This window comes from Notolabrus celidotus, chromosome 3, assembly GCF_009762535.1.
Source record: "Notolabrus celidotus isolate fNotCel1 chromosome 3, fNotCel1.pri, whole genome shotgun sequence".
Taxonomy (NCBI): domain Eukaryota; kingdom Metazoa; phylum Chordata; class Actinopteri; order Labriformes; family Labridae; genus Notolabrus; species Notolabrus celidotus.
In genome coordinates, this window is record NC_048274.1 from 32,478,064 (window position 1) to 32,498,178 (window position 20,115).

The 20,115-nt window shown below is 39.5% G+C and overlaps 1 protein-coding gene across 1 annotated transcript in view; it reads right to left on the reverse strand.

Annotated features, from left to right (window-relative positions):
* Positions 1–20,115, reverse strand: part of LOC117810259 (E3 SUMO-protein ligase PIAS1-like) — a 77,428-nt gene that overhangs the window by 23,503 nt on the left and 33,810 nt on the right. Inside the window, exon 2 of the mRNA XM_034680000.1 lies at positions 11,508–12,003. Coding sequence (XP_034535891.1) covers positions 11,508–12,003 — 496 coding nt within the window. The remainder of the gene's footprint in view (positions 1–11,507; positions 12,004–20,115) is intronic.

Below are 20,115 nucleotides of genomic sequence, written 5' to 3' on the forward strand. Positions count from 1 at the left end.
GTAGGAATTAATTGATCCTGAAAACATGGGGTAACCATAAAAAAGCAAAGATATGGGATGAATATTCCCACTATGCAGATTTTGACCATAAACTGAGAAAAGTCAAACTAGAATACTGTAGGTCCTGGTTTGAAGAGAAGATGTGTGAGCTCAGCTATAGAGAATGTGCTCAGCTCTGCAGCCTGAGTCCTCAGCACAACAAAGCCCAGCTGGACTTTATTAACTTGTTAGTGGCTTTGCTACTTTTTCTCTGCTTGGTACACCGCAGGCACACACACTCACGCACACACAAACCCACAAAAACAAAGATGTCCACACATACATGCACAAACACAACATGAAAAAAGGAAAAAAGACAAGCGTCCCTCAAATTGACAACCACACTGCCAGAAGGATCCGCAACAAAAGGTCAGATCTGGATGTTTCACCTACGTTCAGGGACGAATGAAAACTTTCCAGAGGTGTCACTGGCTTTCTCCCTATAGCAGTGATTACCCTTCATTATCTGCGTGAGAGTGTTGTATGGTTATGTATTGACAGCGCTCATTAAGGCATTCCAGTGTGCTTATAAGACTGCCATAACAGACTGCCATTACTTTGTCTCAGTCTGGCAGCTGGCCCTCCTATCCCCATTAACTTATATTTTGTAGCAGCCATTTCACAACGTCCCTAGAGCTCGGCTTTTATGCAATATACGCCCCGCTCAAGTCTTCAACAAACTCACTAAAATCAATTTTTGGAGGAGGGAACAGTGGTTCTTTGTTTGAGAGCCGTGTAAAGAGTGACAACTGCTAATAAAATCAAGCTTTGGTTTGTCTAATCAGGGAACTCTTGAGAACAATGATGGACCAACCAAGGCTGAGAAGAATATAATGCTGCTTTTACAGACTCTTAGAGGAGTGGAGAGCAATCTTGTGCAGCATGTTTATGGTTCTGAGCAGCCAGGGGCTTCTTTGCTGATGTTCATTTATTGTGAAAAGGAAGGTTTGTTTACAGGGAGATAAGGATTTCGCTCAGGATCATGAAGAGGTCGTACGTGTCTGAGTTTGAGAATCTCAGGTTGTGCTTTAAGGGCGAGTGAAGAGGTGGAGCTTTATTGCTTTCAGTGCGGTAAATGTTTGGGAACATTACCACTATGACCTGTTGGATACAGCTGATAATGTATGTGATAAACTATCTTTGCTGATTCCCTGAGCAGACATGTATCTGCCTGCCAATCCAAGGCCAAAACAAAACACACAGAACAACTGATTTATAGTGTCACAGCATGCTGCTCAAGGACACTCCAGCAGGATGGATTAGTACTGTTGTGAGAACTTGCAGTAAGAGATCAGGTTGTTGTGACTTCTCTTTATCAACTACAGTTGTTTCATAGTTATGTTGATAGATATGTTGAAGAAAAGACCAACTTAACCACAACAAAGTTAGACCACAACCAGGGAAGACTGAGACTGGGACAAAAGAAGTGACCCTTTAGGACATGCAGAACCTGATATTTTCTGCTTGGCATTTCAAACATGATTTTGGGGATGCAGGGTTTATTATTATAAATCTATCCCTCTATAATCTGTAAAAATCACCCTGATATTCAGTTTCTGACACCTGCTGTTTCCATTTTGTGATTGGCTGGTTGTTTACTGTCGCTACGGTAATCTTGGACATATAAGGGATGGTGCGGTTGATCAGAACTATTTATCGAACAGTGAAATCTAACAGACCTCAAACATGCTTCATTAGTTCAGTATTGATCATGGGTTGCCTTCTTTTTCCCTCCCGATGGGCCTGCCAGTGATCTCAGTATTTTCAACAGATGTTTCAGAATAAAATCTAGATTTTAAAGGTCTCACTGTGAAATAACTGAACCAGCCAGGTAACACTTTAAAAGAGGGCAGATCAGGAATATAGGAAATAAATCTATCCATGACAACATATCTGTTGAAGATAATAGAAATATTAAAAGAAAACATTGACAAATTTGCATCATTGATGTGAACTTTATGTGGAATTCATTTAATTTTAAATGAACACAATTTTGACTGATTCAAAACCGGTCCTCAGCCCATCGTTTGTGTTTTGCACTACGTTAACTCATGTTTCACTCAGGGGTAAGAAAACATCAAAACATTATCATAGTGAAAGTTAAAAACACAAACAAACATGAAGTGTACGCGCAGGAGGCGGGCAGAACGGCAAGACGGGATTTGATTGGTTTCATATTTTGGTTTAATTTACTCCAGCTGTAGATAGTGGCTTTTTTCTCTCTTTTTTTCAGAACACATTATGTATTGATTGCCATCGGGACAGAAAGATCATTTTATCTAAATCTGACTACCAACCCCAGCTTTAACTTCGGCCAACACAGTTTTTATTTCCAGATATTCAAAAGGTCAGCTGGTCAATAGAAATGACCTTGCTGGATTGAAGTTGTTAAAATTGAAGGATTGCTCCTTTGTTTTAGTAATTTCTTATGAAAAATAAAGAGTGTGTGGGATTTGACTGTGGAACAAAATAAGCAGCATGAAGACGTGACTTTGCACTCAGAGAAATGATGACTTGAGATGAGTTCATAATGAAAATAATCGGAACTTGCAGTCCTTTTCGCAAATGAAGTTAAACCAAAGCAAATTTTGTCGAGAGCTGCAGAGGCCTGGAAAAATAACTCGCAGGCAGAACTGTGACCTACTGCCCTGAATAAGAAGGGATACAACGAAACCCAGACACCCAGTTTAGGTTTGTCTGAGACTAAATATACAAAAATATAACCATGGAGTGACTCATCCTTCTTCAAACTCACCATAAGTCTTAGATTTTTCTACCACACGATGTCCTTCCATTGTCTGAATATCAAAGCAGTCTTCCCGTGTAACCATTAGCCATTCTGCCTGAAACCCTCATCAAACCAGAAATAGGCTTGCATCCTTTTACTGGAGAAGTGGTGATTAAATCATGTATAATGCATGTGAGCCACAATGAAATCCATAATGAGTAGAGACATTCTGGATGGAGGACAGATAATGATGGAGATGAGGCTGGGGTACAACTGGCGAGGTCGCCATGGTAATAAGGGTGTTGCTGGTGCAGACTGTTGACCAGTTTCGACTGGCAGGGCTAAACTGTGGGCTAAACTGATCGGACTGAGTAGAGAGCACAGGCCTGCAGGAGGGAGGAGGAAGGGAGGGAGGAAGAGGAGGGATAATGACAGAGGGAGAAGGAAGGAAGGAGGATGGTGTGAGATGGATAATAACTATATTTACATGCACGCAAGAGACCAGGTTACTGTGAAACCAGGTAAAGGCAGTAAATCTGTATTTACATGCATTTAAATTCCTTAGTTACACCCAAATGTAGATGTAGATAGTCAGGAAACATAGTTTCAACCTTTCTGTCATATTTTTAGAGTAAGGTTTTAGTTTATGTTTTAGATTTACGCTGCAGCAGCTTTAGAAATTTGTAGCATTTGGATTGATATCATCATAAGAGGCCGTGTAGTTAGAGCCTACAGGACTTTCTTCTTGTCGTGCATATGTGCAATACTATATAAGGCCTTTTATATCAGGAAACAGTATTCTTGTACTTGTCTCTTATGATAAATAACAGTGCAGTTTTACTGTGTAACATGCTGGAAAATGCACATTGAGCGAAAATAAGTTCATTTTTATTTTCCCTGTGAGAGCCAGAGGAATTTAGACTAAACTAGTGAAAACACAACACACAGAGCTGTAAATGTAGAGGCTTAGGGAAGTCTTGAAATAGGACGGATCATTATAAAGTACAAACCTGCCTGAACGCGTCCAAAAGTTATTTAGAATGAGAAAATGCTAACATGAATGAAATATGAATGATGAGCAAAGATAAGAGGCAACATACCAAACATATTCAATCAACTAAAAACACGATTTTATCTAAAGAATGCAGCACAGTAAAATTCATAAAATGTCATTGTGAATAGACGACTTTATGAACATTGTGTTGTATTGGTGGTGATACATTTGGTCTGTTGTTGGTTTTAAATGTCAAAGACTTGCTCTTGTCTCATACTTTCAGCTGAAATAAAACTGCAAGCCTACACCTTTTCAGTCTACAGAAAATCTTCATGCTGCCTGCGCAATTTAGTCAAAGTTCTTCATGGACAGTTGATCAACTTGGAAAACGTTCCTACATCAGTTTTACTAACTTTTATTTCTTGGCACGCATTTTTCAGTCACTTTCAAAGTGTAAGGCCAATTACAACACGTCAGTCTTTCAGCTGAGATTGTATGAAAATGTTATTCTGTTATCCCAGATCTAAACGGTATCTGCCGTCTCACATCAACCGACCCTCATCCTTTGTTGTGTGCTCGTCTTTTTGTAGTTATGACTAAGGATGGGAATTTACAGTAGTTCTTGTACTCTATTACTATAATGACGTAATGAACGATTACTCGAGTACTCGCAATTATTATTTTTTCCATCTTTTCCACTCTTGTAGTTGTTGTTCTCTGTGATGGTAGCTTGTACTCCGACTCGACGAACGCAATCAGCTCTTTGAAGCGTATGTGGTGAAGCATCGAACTAGTATTTCTATGGTATGCAAGTTTAACGCCACATATCTTGCACTGCACATTAACTTCATTGTTTTTTTTTAAGTACTTCCAGACATCACTTTTTTCAACTGACATGTCGCAGGTGTCGCAGGCAGTTCTGTATTTGTTGTGCTTTTTTGCTTGCGGTGGAATAATATGTTCCTAGAGAGTTGCCGTAGTTGCGGTAGCTGCCGTTGTTTTTGCTGAAATCTGGCTCGGTGTGTACTAAAGCTGAAGCCGTGGCCGGAGAAGTCATACGTTTATATCCCGTTAATTATTTTCCTACCTAGTATATTCAGTTAGGAGAAACGAAGTAACAAAATGCTACTCGAATAATGGGATCAATGGCAACTACCCGAGTTCTCAAGTATTTGTACCCACCCCTAGTTATGACCTTTGTTTCCTTTGTCTCTCTTGTGCAAATGACAAACAAACCAAAACATTACAAGAACAGAGACGACAAGATACATGCTAACTGGTTTTGACTACACTGGGTCTCCTTCATACTCTACCTCACTACGCCCTGAAGAAGACCCAGTGTAGGCAAAACTGGTCGGTGTTTCTCTGGTTGTCTGTGCTTTTACGATGAATGTCCTGTTAAAATAAAGGCATTGTAATAATATCCTTGGCTCTGGTGAGTGCCTGAGGGTTACCCTGTGGCTGCCCCCTTTCGATGGTTGATCTTTAATCTTCTATGTCACTCAACTTTTACATAGAGTCTGCCGCTCGACCACTGAAAGCACAGGGTATCCTCCCTTTTGCTCAATTTATAATTTCAGGCCGCCTTTGGCCTAGCGGTTTAAGCACACGCCCTTTGTGCAGAGGCTATAGTTCTTGCTGCAGCCGTCGCTGGTTCAACTCCCGGCCTCAACCTTTTGCTGCATGTCTTACCCTACTCCCTACTTACCACATTTCCTGTCTCTCTTCAGCTGTCCTATCAAATAAATGCAAAAATGCCCAAAAATATAACTTAAAAAAATCAGATGTCTCTGAATCAAACAGACAGAACTGCATTTCAGCTGTGAAGACTAACTTTGACTTATTCAAATTTCATTTGCAAGAATGCAGCAAACTTGTTATAATCCTTCCTTTCTCTGCACTGTCTCAGTCTACCCTTCACATGCATGCCTGTAAAAAGCCTGCTAGAAATGTAGTTAAGTACAGAAATGGAACAAATCTGCCTTCTCCTCCTCCTCCAAAAAAAAAGCATCTTGCAAACCAAGAGAGCAAGCTGGCAAGTGGGGGAAGGGAGTCAGTGAAAAAGATAGAGGAGAACGAAATTGGAGGCAAGGCAACAGGAGAAGCAGCAACAATGGGAGAAGAGCAAGAAAAGGATTGAGCTGTAATCAGAAGATCAGAGAGAAGTAAACAAGCAGAGAGGAGACAGAGCGTTGGAGACTGAGAGTAAAGCTGCTTTAAAGGAAAGAGAGGAAAAATCTCTCAGTCTGCCCATGAGCAGGGAGATACAATGAGTTTAGTAGATTCATTACAGGCCTCCATCATTATTAGCATAAAGAGGGTCATCACCTCTAAACTGAGTTTCATATACGAAGCAGTTTCATAAATTTCGGCAGTGAAACAATGTGCTCCATCTTTCTGTCAGTCATCTTTTCGCTCTCTCTGCTTCTCTGTGAACAATACGATAAGCTTGCATTATTTATTGGTAAGTGCGTCTGTGTTTTGAACGGACAGTATGTGCAGACGTGAGTGAGTGAGTGTGTGTGTGCGTGCGTGTGTGTAGGAGTGATGTGAACGTGCGATCCAGATTCAAATGAAAGTAGGGTGTGTTCTGCAGGCACAGGTGTACGCCTGTGGGATTTCATCACTTTGCATGCAAATTTTAACCGAGGATGGCCACTGAGACAGAGAGAGGGTGGAGGAAGATGGAGAGACGTACAGAGAGATGGAATATGTAGGAAATGGACGGGGTGAGAAAGGAGGAGAAAGATGGTGTGATGACAGAGCTGTAGGCGCTGTTTGTACATGCATCTGCAGGCATATTAATCATGAGATGGCCTCTCTTACTCTATTAAAATGCTAATGTAGGAAAATGTGGACATTTACATATATTTGCAATACATCCCAGAGCCCAGAGATATTATGCTAAATGCAGGCTGGGTGCTGGATGCACATCTAATATGTTGACAAATCTGATCAGGATGAAGCGAAGATTAAAGGTCTTCAAATAGTGTTTTAAAAGTAGGGCATGGTACTTAAACAGTGCAAATATGGACAAATTAAAGGTCTTTTAAAATGACTTCTCAATTAGCCTCTTACTTAAAGGTGGAGTAGGAGATCCTGAGAAAGCCGCAGCAGTTAGCTTGATTTTGAAAGCACACAGCCGAACAGAGCCCTCCCCCTCCATTCAGAGCAGCCTGTAGGGAGAGGGGAGGGACACGCCTCCTAACACATGAACGCGCTGTGGCAGACTCCAGCTGGAGGATGACGTCACCATAGCTAGCTGTGGAGCGGCGAGCGATTGACTTTATTTTCATCGGAGGAAAAACACGTCTATCTCCCATGTAAGTAAACCGCTTATATTACCACATTAAAAAATAATGTAATTAGTTAGAATGCACAGCATAGCCTGCATGTTAGCTTTATGTGTGTTTGTTTTTTATCATCTGAAATACAGCTAGAGCAAGTTGCTGCTGCCGGGCTAATAACTCCGGCTAGCCATGTTTATTTTGATTTAGCATGTCATGATGTTTAGTTACTAGACGGCTACAGTGCCTATATATTTATTAGCGTTCACCATTGTTGACAGTCTTCATTTTCGTGTTGGAACTACAACATATTGAGTGTTTTTTGTGCTTGTTAGAGCTCTCATGATGACTGCTGATTACGATCCTGAGCCAAGCACCTCAGGTCGGAGAGGACGAGACCGGGGTCGAGTGCAAGGCAGAGCCATACGAGCGAGAGGGAGAGCAACGACCGGGGACGAGCTCCAGATCCTGGGGACAGCAACAGAAAGTTCCGCCATGCTGCACAGACAGGTTGTTGTCTGGCAGCATGGAGCACTTGGTGCAGGTCATAGAGTAATACCTTGTTGCTGTATCTGGAAAATCCGTGACCCTTCCACATGGACAGTATAAAGGTTTCAGTGGAGAGTGAATGAAACTATGACATGATTACATTCAATACTTGTATGGTGACCCTTTAGTTCCTTTGTATATATTTTATCTTCATGTAAAAAAATACTTGAGTGTGCTGTGTATACATTTGTTAAATAAATCTTTAAATTTACACTGGCCTTCTCTCTTCAAATCACAAAATAATTTAAATCCATATCAAGTAACATACAACATTATAAACAAATAATTACAATATCAAAGGGTTGTTTTACATTTACTTTTATTAGAAAATGTATTTATTACAGAAATAAAAATAATGGCTGTTGAAGGTAAACATGTTGGCGTGGATCATCCGGCCTCCTTGTTCTCTTCTTTGGCATCCCCCCAGTTGCTGTCAGCTTTCTGTGCAGGATTTAGCTCTGGAGGTCTGTGATGTACTTGTAGTCCTTACCCACCTTCATTGTGTACAGGCTCCACTTTTTTGTCTTCTTGTTAAATATTGTGCAATACCTGACATAGAAGAAAGAATCAGAAGTTTAGTCAAAGGTTCTCATTATCTTACAGCACTGTGCATATGATTTCAATCATAATAACCCTTCCTTCAGCCCCGTATATAAACAGTTATTTCTTCTAGCCATTCAAGGAGTTGACACCACTATCACTAGTGTGTGCTTAGTGCCTACTGCAGTGTGTATTGTGCACATATGGTACATATACTGTATTTCTTATTGATATCTTGAATATTATCTAATATTTTCAGAGTAAGTGATGTCAAAATGTGCTCTCTCCCTCTTTGGAGAGGAAGACTGTGCCCACAGATTATTAATACAGTTATTCTGTGTATTTGATTCCAAGTTGAACACTTTTATTCATGCTTTCCTTCACCAAACCAAGCTTTTAGAGAAGCAGCTAACATTCACAGGATTTTTTATCAGCCAAACTTTTTGTCTCTCATCTCTTTAGTCTGTATGGTGTGGTCTCAGATTGCGATTTAGCATGCAGATCACGTGAAGTGAAAGAGAATGGTTTGGATTTTATTTTGTGCGGGCATTAAAAAAAACCCTTCTGCGTACGTAAATCAAAAATAGCTCACAATAAAAAAAGAGAGCAGTATTTATACCTCCATGCAAGCAGTGGTCAAAGCAACGTTCATGTTCATGGAGTTCTTATCGGGCCTGAAACTCACCGGTCAGAGGGGGACTCAGAACACATGAAACAGCTGGGGTGGAGGCCTCTGCGTCCCGTGTTTTAACGGTGTGGACGTCGATGTTTCCTTCTCGTAGCTATGAAAACACAGACAAGACGGCATTTAGACTTAGTACAACACCCCATTCATGCTGATAAAGAGCAACCGAAGAGCTACCAGCTAACAGACTGTATACAGGTCTCTATAAAGAGCTAGCAGCTTACAGACTGTGTACAGGTCTCTATAAACAGAGCTACAAGCTAACAGACTGTATACAGGTCTCTATAAACAGAGCTACAAGCTAACAGACTGTACACTGGTCTCTATAAACAGAACTACAAGCTAACAGACTGTATACTGGTCTCTATAAACAGAGCTACAAGCTAACAGACTGTGTACAGGTCTCTATAAACAGAGCTACAAGCCGTTAGCCGGCCGCTAGCATTAGCCGAAGTTATCGCTAGCTGTCTCATAGATGAACTAAACCATGAACACAAAGACAAATGAAATGACATGATTACCTGTCCAGTAGAAAATCAGCAACCATGGCGTCGCTTTAGAGACCCTTTAAATCCTTCAGCCGTCGCAGAAATGCAGCCCGAATATTGACTCGTGTTTGTATCTTCATCCAGTGTTTTTAAGTCGTCTCCTTTTCCATCACAGTCTTCCTCTTCTTGCTCTGTTTAGCGGCAGAACTTGAGGGCAGAAGTTGAGCTAAATCGTTGGTTTCTCTCTCTCTGACATGTTTATCAGATGTTCTGCGTTAGTGAACAGCTTGTTGATGACGATCTCTGTCAGGTCACGCGCACTCCTGTAAACAGGAGGTGTGTCTTTCGGCAGGTCACAGGTCATCCGGCCGGTCAGCCAATCATTGCGCTCGGTGGCGAATGAATGATTGGACGAACTTATTGCAGTCTAGCTGCTGACACAGACAACTGAGATTTCTCATCTCAGTGTTAGATCACTTTGTGTATTACTCCCTATCGATGTATACATCGCTTTTTGCTCGTGATTGAGAAAAATGCATCAAAATAACATGTCCTACTCCACCTTTAAGGTTGGGGCCAACGACATTGAAAACACTGTTCATGAAATCTGATCAACACACAACCAGGCAGTCCTGATGGAGCACACGGCACACATTTAAATACCAGTAAAACGTAATAAATAAAACTAAAGTCTGTTCCATAATAAAAAGAAAAACATTTTCTGAAACCCTCTTAACAAAATAAAACAGTGCACCTGTTTTAAGCTTATAAAACACTTATTTGTATTCAGTTTTCTGTTTAAAATAAGAGAAGATTGTACAAGCACAGCGTTTTCTTTGGATACTGAATCATGTACTGTGCATATGGAGAGATATTTGATTTAAGGCCTACTTAAATTACAGCTCTCTGTGTGTCACCACATGAGGAGTTCAGTTTTGTTCAGGAAGTACACAGAGTCACGAAGAGTATGTGCAGAGCTGCAGAGCTGCAGATTGACGGCTATACTCATAAATGCGTGTCCTATCATTGCTCACTATAAATAGTATCCTCGGAGACATGCGACTGTAGATAAATGCAATACTGTCAATGTATGTTGTTGATGGTTCACATGCAGCCATTAATTCATATTCAGAGGCCTCACACAGATGTAAAAACGGCCGCACAGCTTGAAATATAACATACAGTGAATACATAATAACAATTCATCATGCGGTGACGCTCAAGTTCCAGCTAAGCAATCCATATAAATCTGCAAATAATAATTCAGCGACAGTGCATACTGAGACTTATCCAGCTGAATGTCACTATTAGCTTCACATACACAAAAACAACAACAAAAGACAACGAGACGCAGAATATGATGTTTGAAGCTTGAGACTAATCGCAGGTTCTATCCTTTTCAATCAGAGTAAACACCTGAAAAAATACAACTACTTATTTATTCAACATAGTAAAAGAAAATATGAATTATTCATTATTTGTATAAAGAGATGGTTAAAGAAACCACTGAGTATTCTTACTTCTACCTCTTGGGAACCATTTGTAGCCTTTTTCTACTCTTTGTGTCTTCTGTTCTTCTGCAGTAACATGTCCGTAATGTATTTTAACATTTGCAGGCAGCACAGCATCAGCTCTGACAGTGAGATTATCCACAACAGAGGAATCATAAATGTCAGTGTTATCTGTGACTTGTGTCTGACTTGTTTTGGTTAAAATACGCTGAGAGAAATATTGGCAAGTTGAAACTCACTGGTTGGTTTTGAGGATGCAGATAAAGACAAGAAACATATGGAGAGGGAGATAGGAGATGGTGTGCACTAAACCTTCATGGTTGGAGTTGCTATAAATGGTGCATGTCTTAACCACCTCCACAACCTTCCATTTATAGCATTTCCTTTCATTTCTTGATTTAGAATTTGGCTTCTGTGTAAAACTCTTTCCTGTTTAAAAAAAGCAAACACATCTCGGTCGTATACTTTGTTTCTTAAATGCCAAACCATACATAAAAAGCAGTATGGTCTACTGTTGGATACTAAAAACCAGTTTGACTCTATTTTTATCAAAAAGTAGCGCATTTCTGCATAATGGCTTAAAATAATTTATTATATCCTGCACCCATGAATGCATCCATCTTCCATCATTCCCTTTTAATCACTATCACCTCTCACATCAAACACACACACACTCAGGTCCTCACCTAGACTAGTGGGCTTGATGAGCTCGTCCAGCATGTCATAGAAGGGCAGCCTCTGCAGTTTGACATCGGGGTGGACGGGGTGCAGCGTGGCTGAGTTGGACAGGTGGTGCGTCAGCCCGGTCAGCTCGTGTTTCCCTGGTCCAAGCAGCGAGAGAGGCAGTAAGGCTGCAGGTGATGGAGCTCCACCATGACCTCCGTGACCCTCATACGCCAGCTGCGTCAGGCCAGCGGGAAGTGCAGCACCGCCTCCTCCGACCACTCCAGCTGAGGCCGGGTGGTGTGACCCAGGCATGGCCAGCTCTGAGTGGGAAATCATTTTGGCGGGAAACCGTCGTCGGTAGAGCTCTTTGACCTTCATGTGCACGGCGGGGCTGCAGCCAGCCTTCAGCAGGTGCAGCGCCTTTGTCAACAGCTCGTGTTTGCGTCCATGCTTGTTGCGCCCAGCGTAGCCAAGAAGCACCTGCAGCTCAGACACCCGTAGGCTCATCACCATTTGCTGTGACGGGGAAGAGAGGGAGAAAGAGGAGAAATTAACTCTTGAGATTCAACATCAAGTTCTCACAAGAAATAAAAAATGAAGTTTGATTAAAAGTTGTTGTCTGATGTATTGTTCTGACACTTGTACAAGTATCAGTATCAGCCTCCATTACTTCCTAAAATGCATCAGTTTGATTCCACAGCCATTTTTCCACCAAATAGTCAAAGTAAATAATTGCATAACAACAGCTAACAGCAAAAGTGTGATGATAGTTGTGTGCAAACAAAAAACTACTTGTCAACAGTGATTTTAAGCCAGGTAATTACTGAGATACTGTTTGTTGGTCGAAAAGTTATTGGAACTTATTGCTCATTTTCAGAAACTTTCCAAACACTGAATATAAGTGCCTCCTTTTTATGAGTTTAGGAATGTTAGGAGGCTACTACATTCCTGGTACTTTAAACTGATATTTAAATTTTAACTAGTCTCAAGTTCAAGAAACACTCAGAACAAAGTCAAATTTAGTATAATTTCTTTAACATGGCTAAACACGTGATCTCAAAATCTGTGGGTAAACAATGTCAAATTGGTTTACCAAATGTGGCTAAAGATAGCAGAGCTTGCACAACCAGCCTTCAGTTCTCCCTTCATGTTAATGTCCACAAACCTGGGCTGGTTATGCTTTAGTCCTATAGAGTGGTCAGATCCCAGTTTAATCAGACACAGCCTTTATAAAAACTTAATCTCCATTTTCTACACATAAAATACTTCCAAACACCACCACGCTATGCAATGCCATCTGTCATTTGTGCTTGTTTACATCAGAGTTGTAGAGCATCATAGCGTTATGGCAGTCACCAATAACCTGAGCTACAGCCTCAGCTAATGGCAGGTGGCTGTGCTTCAGCTTAAACAAAACAATGACCCGCATTTAGGAGGTAGTGAGACTAGGGATGCACCGAAAATTTGGCCAACATTTTTTTTTTTTTTTTTTAAACGCGGCCAGTACCCTCTTGTCTGGATAAGGGCCAACATGTCTGTATCCGTTCTTCCTTTAATTGCAGCACTAAAGTGTCTTCTAAGCAAAGAGTTTGAGACTGACCACGGATTGAAAACAATGAAAAGTACACTCTTAGAGTCTGTCAGCACACGTTTCACTGAGATCTATTCAGATCCGACTGTACTTGATCAGCGTTATAAAGATCATAACTTGGATGTGGGAATAAAGCAGCGCGTACGAGAAATGATCCAGGCCGCGATGGATGCGGAGAACCCGCTTGGAGATAGAGAAGCACACAGCGCAGGAAGGAGAACAGAGCGCAGAAAAAAGGCCTGGTCTCTCTGAATCAGATGAGGGGCATGCACCCTTGCTGTCTGATATGTTCAATGGGATCCTTAATTTTAGTGAGGTTAGTACACAGTCAGAGCCATAAATGCAAAGGTAGGGGAGACCGGGGACAGTTGTAAATTGTTTTACATTTCTGTCTATAACTTTGAGCTCTTTTAACCCAGTGTGTTCAAACTGCTATACAAACTAGCTTCAAGTGTCTGCTAATAAATGGCCTTGAAAATGCCTGTGCAACACAAACAGAAAATGCATGGCTTAATCTCAAATCCAAGGAGTAAAATGTTACAACTGTCCCCAGTCTCCTTACTAATGGCATGATAATTTATTTCTGTGTTTCAGTGTTTCAATTTTCGGCCTTGGTTTCCTCATTTTTGCTTTTTGGTTTCAGCCAAGAATTTTCGTTTCGGTGCATCCCTAAGTGAGACTCAATTTAATTGAATGACATAAGTGGTTGCAGCATATTTTAGAATTTCTGAAAGTATTTTTTTAAAAGGTGAAGTGACAAACTTATGAGTTGAATTCAAAAAGAGCAGAGCAGATGCTTTCAGGGTCATTCAGGCGTGCAAGGGTCAAAACTCTCTATTTCTTTCAACAACTGCACATTTTTGGCATTGGTGCAGCAGTACCTGAGACAACAGGTGGGGCTGTGTATGAAAGTTTCATGAAATGGTTCCTCTTTAGGGTAAATCTCCTTGAGGTTGAGCAAAGGGCACAGCGATTCAGGAGAATATCTGAATGAAGTCCCTGCAGGTTTAGAAACTTCCATAGACACTATTTTTTCAGCGGAGATGTCCTGGGGAGGACTGATTGTGTAAAGACCCCAGTGCAGAACCAGGACACAAAGCAAAGGACAAGTCGCACATACATACTATAATAGGCTGCTATTCATTGTGGAGTGTAGTCCAGTGTTCCGACTGAGCCGTGCAGGGAATTTAAAAAAAAAAGGCCCAGCAGCACACAGACAGAGGGCTGAAAAGCTGAAGTTCATGCAAATTTCCCACAGAGCAACTGAGCGACATATCAGGTGAGAGCAAATGACTCTCAGTTTGATTTCTTCAGAGTTACTTCTCTGTGCCACTGGTGTAGAGAGAGTGAGGTTCGACTACATCATAGATGCAGAGCTGCAGTGTCAGTGTTGCCAGCTTGGTTGTTATTATCTCATTAAACCTGTTTAATACAGAATTAAAAAAAAGAAGGAGAAGAAAGCTCTTCTGTACTCGGGTAAACAAAATGTGTAGAAAAAAATCAACGACTTCTTTCTGCATATTTGAATGGTTAAGTCAGAAAAAATACTCTCCAGTCAGAGCTGAGTACATAGCAGGGTATGTAAATTATGTGTTAAATGCAACACACCCAGCAAGCTGCCAGTTTATGAGAGGCTAGAAATTTCCTACAACTTTTTTCTACCAAGTCTCCTTCCACTGTTAACCTCATGGAGTCTAAAAATAAACAGGCCGACTGAATTTAAGTGCATGGTTGAAAAACTTCATCAATATTAGTTGTATCTGGCTTGATGTTGGTGTATTACACAAACTAAGTCATTTCCTGGTGTAAGAGAAACTGTCACCTGCCCACATATAACACACTGACTATCAGAGACCATGCACTTGAAAATATGAAACCATCAGAGGTTATTTCCTGGGTCAACATGAGGGTAAGGCGGTCCCTCCAAGGAGGACATGAACTGGAGTAGCAGCAGAAAGATGATGGGGTCTTAGTGCCGCCTGCACTGACTTCAGATTTAGCTCTTCAGGCCAACTGTACAAATATTTACAGAGACTCCCTCCAGGTAAAACTGAACACCAAAGACAGGGAAGTTATAACCTCAGTGACTGTAACTCAGCACTTCCTGCAGCTCACAGATCAATAATCATACAAATCTGCTGCACAAATTGCTGAAATTCCTCAGCCCAGGTAACAAAAACCAAACACTCAGACGCACAGCATGAGTTTTTAAAAATAAAACACCGTGGCTCATAAATACTGAGGAGTTCCAGCTACCATGGCTGCTCTCACAGTTTGCCTGAGATAGCTTTAGCCTCTGCAGACCCCAGGTGTGATGAAATGATTTAACCTGAAGCTGAAGACTGTTGGAAGTTTTTTTATGTTCAAAATGAAAAATAACCATGACTCATAGTAGAGCTGAAAGAAGCACAAGTTGGGTTTATTTTCTAAGAATAAAATTAGTGGCATTGTGGTTTCTTATTATTAGTAACCTATATTTAATCTTTGCACATTGAGGCTTCACGTTTGTAAGAAAGACAAGAATAAAATATTTAATATTTCCTTCATTGGTTAGATTTTTGTACAGTAAAATTAATAATGTTGGTGGTAGATTAAAAAAAAGTAAATATAAAAGAATAAATCGTTTAAAAAGGACACTAGTTACTATCTATTGACTGGTTTACTAGCAGCAATGAAAGCAATGTCAACTTTTTACACACACTATACATGGACACTTCTTTTGACTAAAACACACACATACATAGACACACAGAATATAAATAAAAATATCATATAAAATAATCCCACACACACACACACACAATACATCTGCTGGCCTCAATAGACTTGAGGCAGAGCCGAGATAAAACACGTACAGACTCACTATAACACACATCGCTTCAAAGACAAAGCACACAGGTCCATTACACTGTGTTCCAAATTATTATGCAAGTTGCATTTTTTTGAATATTTTCAAAACTATGTTAACAGTCGTTTTAAAATTTGTTAGGAAGTCAGATAGTGAATATATTTCTTCAACTGTGTGGTTAAAATGATGCTTTTCGGCTGTGCCAAATTATTATGCAAGTTGGTGATAAGAGAATCTAACTTGTGAAAAATAAAAACTAGGCACCATTTTAAACGTTCTATTGATTGAAAATAATAAAATTTATTACAACTGTTTTCAAACTTCAACAAAAACAACAGTTTTCTTTACATTTGAGTACAAAATAAAGCTGCTAATGTCTTTGAATCATTTCAAATCTAAAGTGTTTCTCAAATGTCCAATATAACCTCCTTTTCTTTCAGTGAGGGTCAGAGGTCACTGTAAACTGATTTAGTTTCTGATGACTTCTCTGCTGACACTGTGAGCTGTACCTTGTATGGCTTTCCAAAGAGGCTCTTTTCAGCTGTATTTCTATCCATAGCTGTAAATTATCTCCTTTATTATTGACCACAAGTTCTCAGTTGGGTTGAGATCAGGTGAGCAGGCAGGCCAGTTCACTATCTGACTTCTTGATGAATTTGAAAACAACTGTTGACATAGTTTTTAAAATATTCACAAAAATGCAACTTGCATAATAATTTGGAACATGGTGTAGTGCTCAATGTGTTAGTTTCAAAATCAGCAATTATGACATTTCTTTATTATTATTATTATTATTATTATTATTATTATTGTTATTATTATTATTATTATTAACATTATTATTATTATTATTATTATTATTATTATTATTATTATTATTATTATTATTATCATTATTATTATCATTATTATTATTATTATTATTATTATTATTATTATTTACAGAGTATGTGCTTTACTGCACATTTAAGTGCTAAACCTGAGAGAGCTTGAATAAGAACTCTTGTTGTCTTGTAATGAGGTGCATTCTTGTTGTGTTACATTGAGGTTTTTTGCATATCATTGACATTTAAAAGCTGTATATGAACGCTGTGGGCTTTGTTTAGTGATCTAACCATAGCAGCGACATTTTCATCTAAGGGAAAAATGCACCAAGAGTATATGTTGTATTTTCAGCTGGAACAGAATTCATGTTGCCTAAATAATTATCCTTGAATGTTCCAATTGGTTTTTTTAGTATTCTTTAAACAGCTGAAATGTTTAGAATATTGGAGCAGATTTGATGATAGGTGGAGAAAACAGATGCTATCTGCAGTAAGACTTGAGCATACTAAAACATACTTTTCAAGAGAAGTACTCCTTACCTCACTCTTTAGTTTTTGCTTCACCTCCTCTGAGCGCTCCGTCATGGTTTTATAGTTATTAGTTATCTTCAACATGAGATGACCAAACTGAATGACTACTTCACTGCTGTCCAACCTTGCAACAAGTCATGTCAGTGTAAAAAAATAAGCTTAACACCTTGCAGTACTGGCACTACTTTTATTTTTAACCTAAGTGCCTTGATGTGAATAAAATGTCTCACTCTGGTTACTGACGTAGTTTGGAAAGGAACTGAAACCCTCTATGTGATGCAGTTTACTGTAAAACGTGTTCTACTTTTGCATTCCCAGCTTTCAGGCCCCTTAGAAGAACCCCTCGTGCTTCAAATAACAACACAACTAAAATATCTAAATTAAGCAATCAATATCAATGACTGGGAAATTTTGGGTGGATGATATTTCTCATTTAACATTGACTGAAACAAGGGACTAAACCATAGTTTCTGTATGACAGAGGAAAGGAACTGAAAAGGGGATGATCCTGGCACAAAGCCTAAAGTAAGATTTTGTTTTTATTAAGGTGGTGTATTGGCACTATTCAGCCACAATAATGTGTGCATACAGAGGATACACTTAGGATTAACTAAACAGCGATTTATTTTAAGATGTCAGCAAGGGTTAGGGTTATCTTTCAATTGTTATCTTTAAATTTAGGAAAACTTTAAAGAGAACAAACATATGCATACAAATTTAGGAAGTAAATGTACTTTTTAATTTGCTCTGAACAATGGAATTTCAACTTCTATTAATCACAGTCTTTACAAACTTAAACATTATAGCGTCACTTTTTGTGCAGTCAGAGCAACACAGTCAATACTTTGTTTTATCTGTAAAAAAAAACCAACTTTCATACCAGGTAATTCATTTTTTAATGGATACGTTTTTTGAGAATCAACAGTATCAAATTAAACGTACTTTTCAAAAGTCCAGAAAATTTGTTTTCACAACCTGTAATCAACACTGACCTTTGATTGTGTTCTGCCTAGTGCGAACAATGAAATATTTCGTATCAGTATGGATAATTATCACAATAAATATCAAATCATTTTTTCATTTAAATTTAAAGGCAGATTTTTGGTCCTGAGTGAAAGTTGAAGAAACCAGACAGTTTGTTAGTTTGTATCTTGATTTAATTTTCTGATGAACTTCTTGAATTCATAATTTCTGATGGTGCTAACAGGAAGCAGGTCTTTTGTGAAAGATGACATTTTTGTGAAGGTTTAGTTTGTAGATTCTTAATTTTCTCAGATTGAGGTTATTTTCCTAATTTGATTTAAATTTCCAAAAAAAATATGTCAAATTGTATTCTGAGTATTGTCTTGAGTTGTGCTCTCCCCTTTAAGATAACTGAGGGCTACGGGCAGAGTGGTGTTGTTTCCCACAGTGCAGTGAGTGCATCACGGTTATTCAGTGTTCCGTTTTATTACGCTCATGGTGGACATTAAACGTGTTAGAAATTAACAGCAGAAGTTGTCTCTGTGCTCTTCCTTTACTCACATCCTGAAAGTATATTTAATGAAGTGTATTAAGTTAAAAGTTAAAGCAGAGTCAACACAGTGTCAGACTAACGACTCTGCTTTGAGCTGGCAGGTTTTGAGTTTTCTTCAGTGTCGCTGTCCCTCGTCTCAGCTCTGTTTACATTCCTCTTTCCATCTTTAAGCCCCGCCTACCTCTCACCCCGCGACATGGTAAGCTGTTCAATGCTGTCTTCTTCTTCTGTCTAATGTTGGGTGGCAACTAGCATTTAAGGCTCATTAACGCCCTTCCATTTTAAGTGGCTTGGGGGAAGAAAAATTATATCACAATAGTTATCGTTATCGGATTATCGCCCAGCACTAGTTCTGCCACCATGTGATAAGAACTACCCACTGATCTATTAAACTGCCTTAATCCTCACATGACAATGACACACGTTTTCTACCCCACTAGTTAGCACTAGAATTACTAGTTGGTCGAACAAATACTGTAGGCCTGAATTGTTGGTCATGTTGTGTCTAGACTATAGCGCAGCCACCTGCCACTAGCATTATGGCATTATGGCTGTAGCCCCAGTAACTGCTGAATGCCATAGTGCTATAATGCTCTACTACCCAGATGTAAACAGGCACAGATAGCAGTTGGCATCATGCAGCCCAGCTCAGTGTGGAAATACTTAGATCCAGAAAACGAGATACTAGCACAGGCATGTGGACGTTAATCTGCAGGGAGGACTGACAGCTGGTGGTGTTAGCCACATAGCAGACATATTGACATAATTCACCCACAGACTCTGTGATCTGTTGTTTAGCCGTGTTAGATAATGGTGCTTCATTTTGAAAGCTTTCTGACTGTATTCTTACTTGTAGACTTGTCATTTGGTGTGAATTTGAATTTTTGTTTAAACAAGTATGGAATTAGTTGCCTCTGAGCATCAATACATGAACCAAAAATCATATATTTGTAGTAAAATGAAGATGTGATGACTCCATTATCTTAAGCTGAAAATCAGTAAGAGAAGAGGAAACATGTCTTCTTAATTTCTGGCCAATGTAGCTCAAACACATAAAAAAGGCAAGAAAACAAAATATTCTCATACAAGGTGCTAAAAGTCTGAAAACTGTCAGTCCAGAAGCAGAATCATTTCCTGTCATCAACTGATCTACAGTTTGCATTAAAATTACAGTGCACAGGAAAACGAAGGTTACGTGGCTTTTGAGTTTCTGCACTGAGAAAACCATTTCAGACCATCTGGGCAAAAACCGAGCTCCATGCTGAAAGTGACAGAGCCGAGGCTTCTGTTTACAGACCAAACACTGCATCCTGCGTGC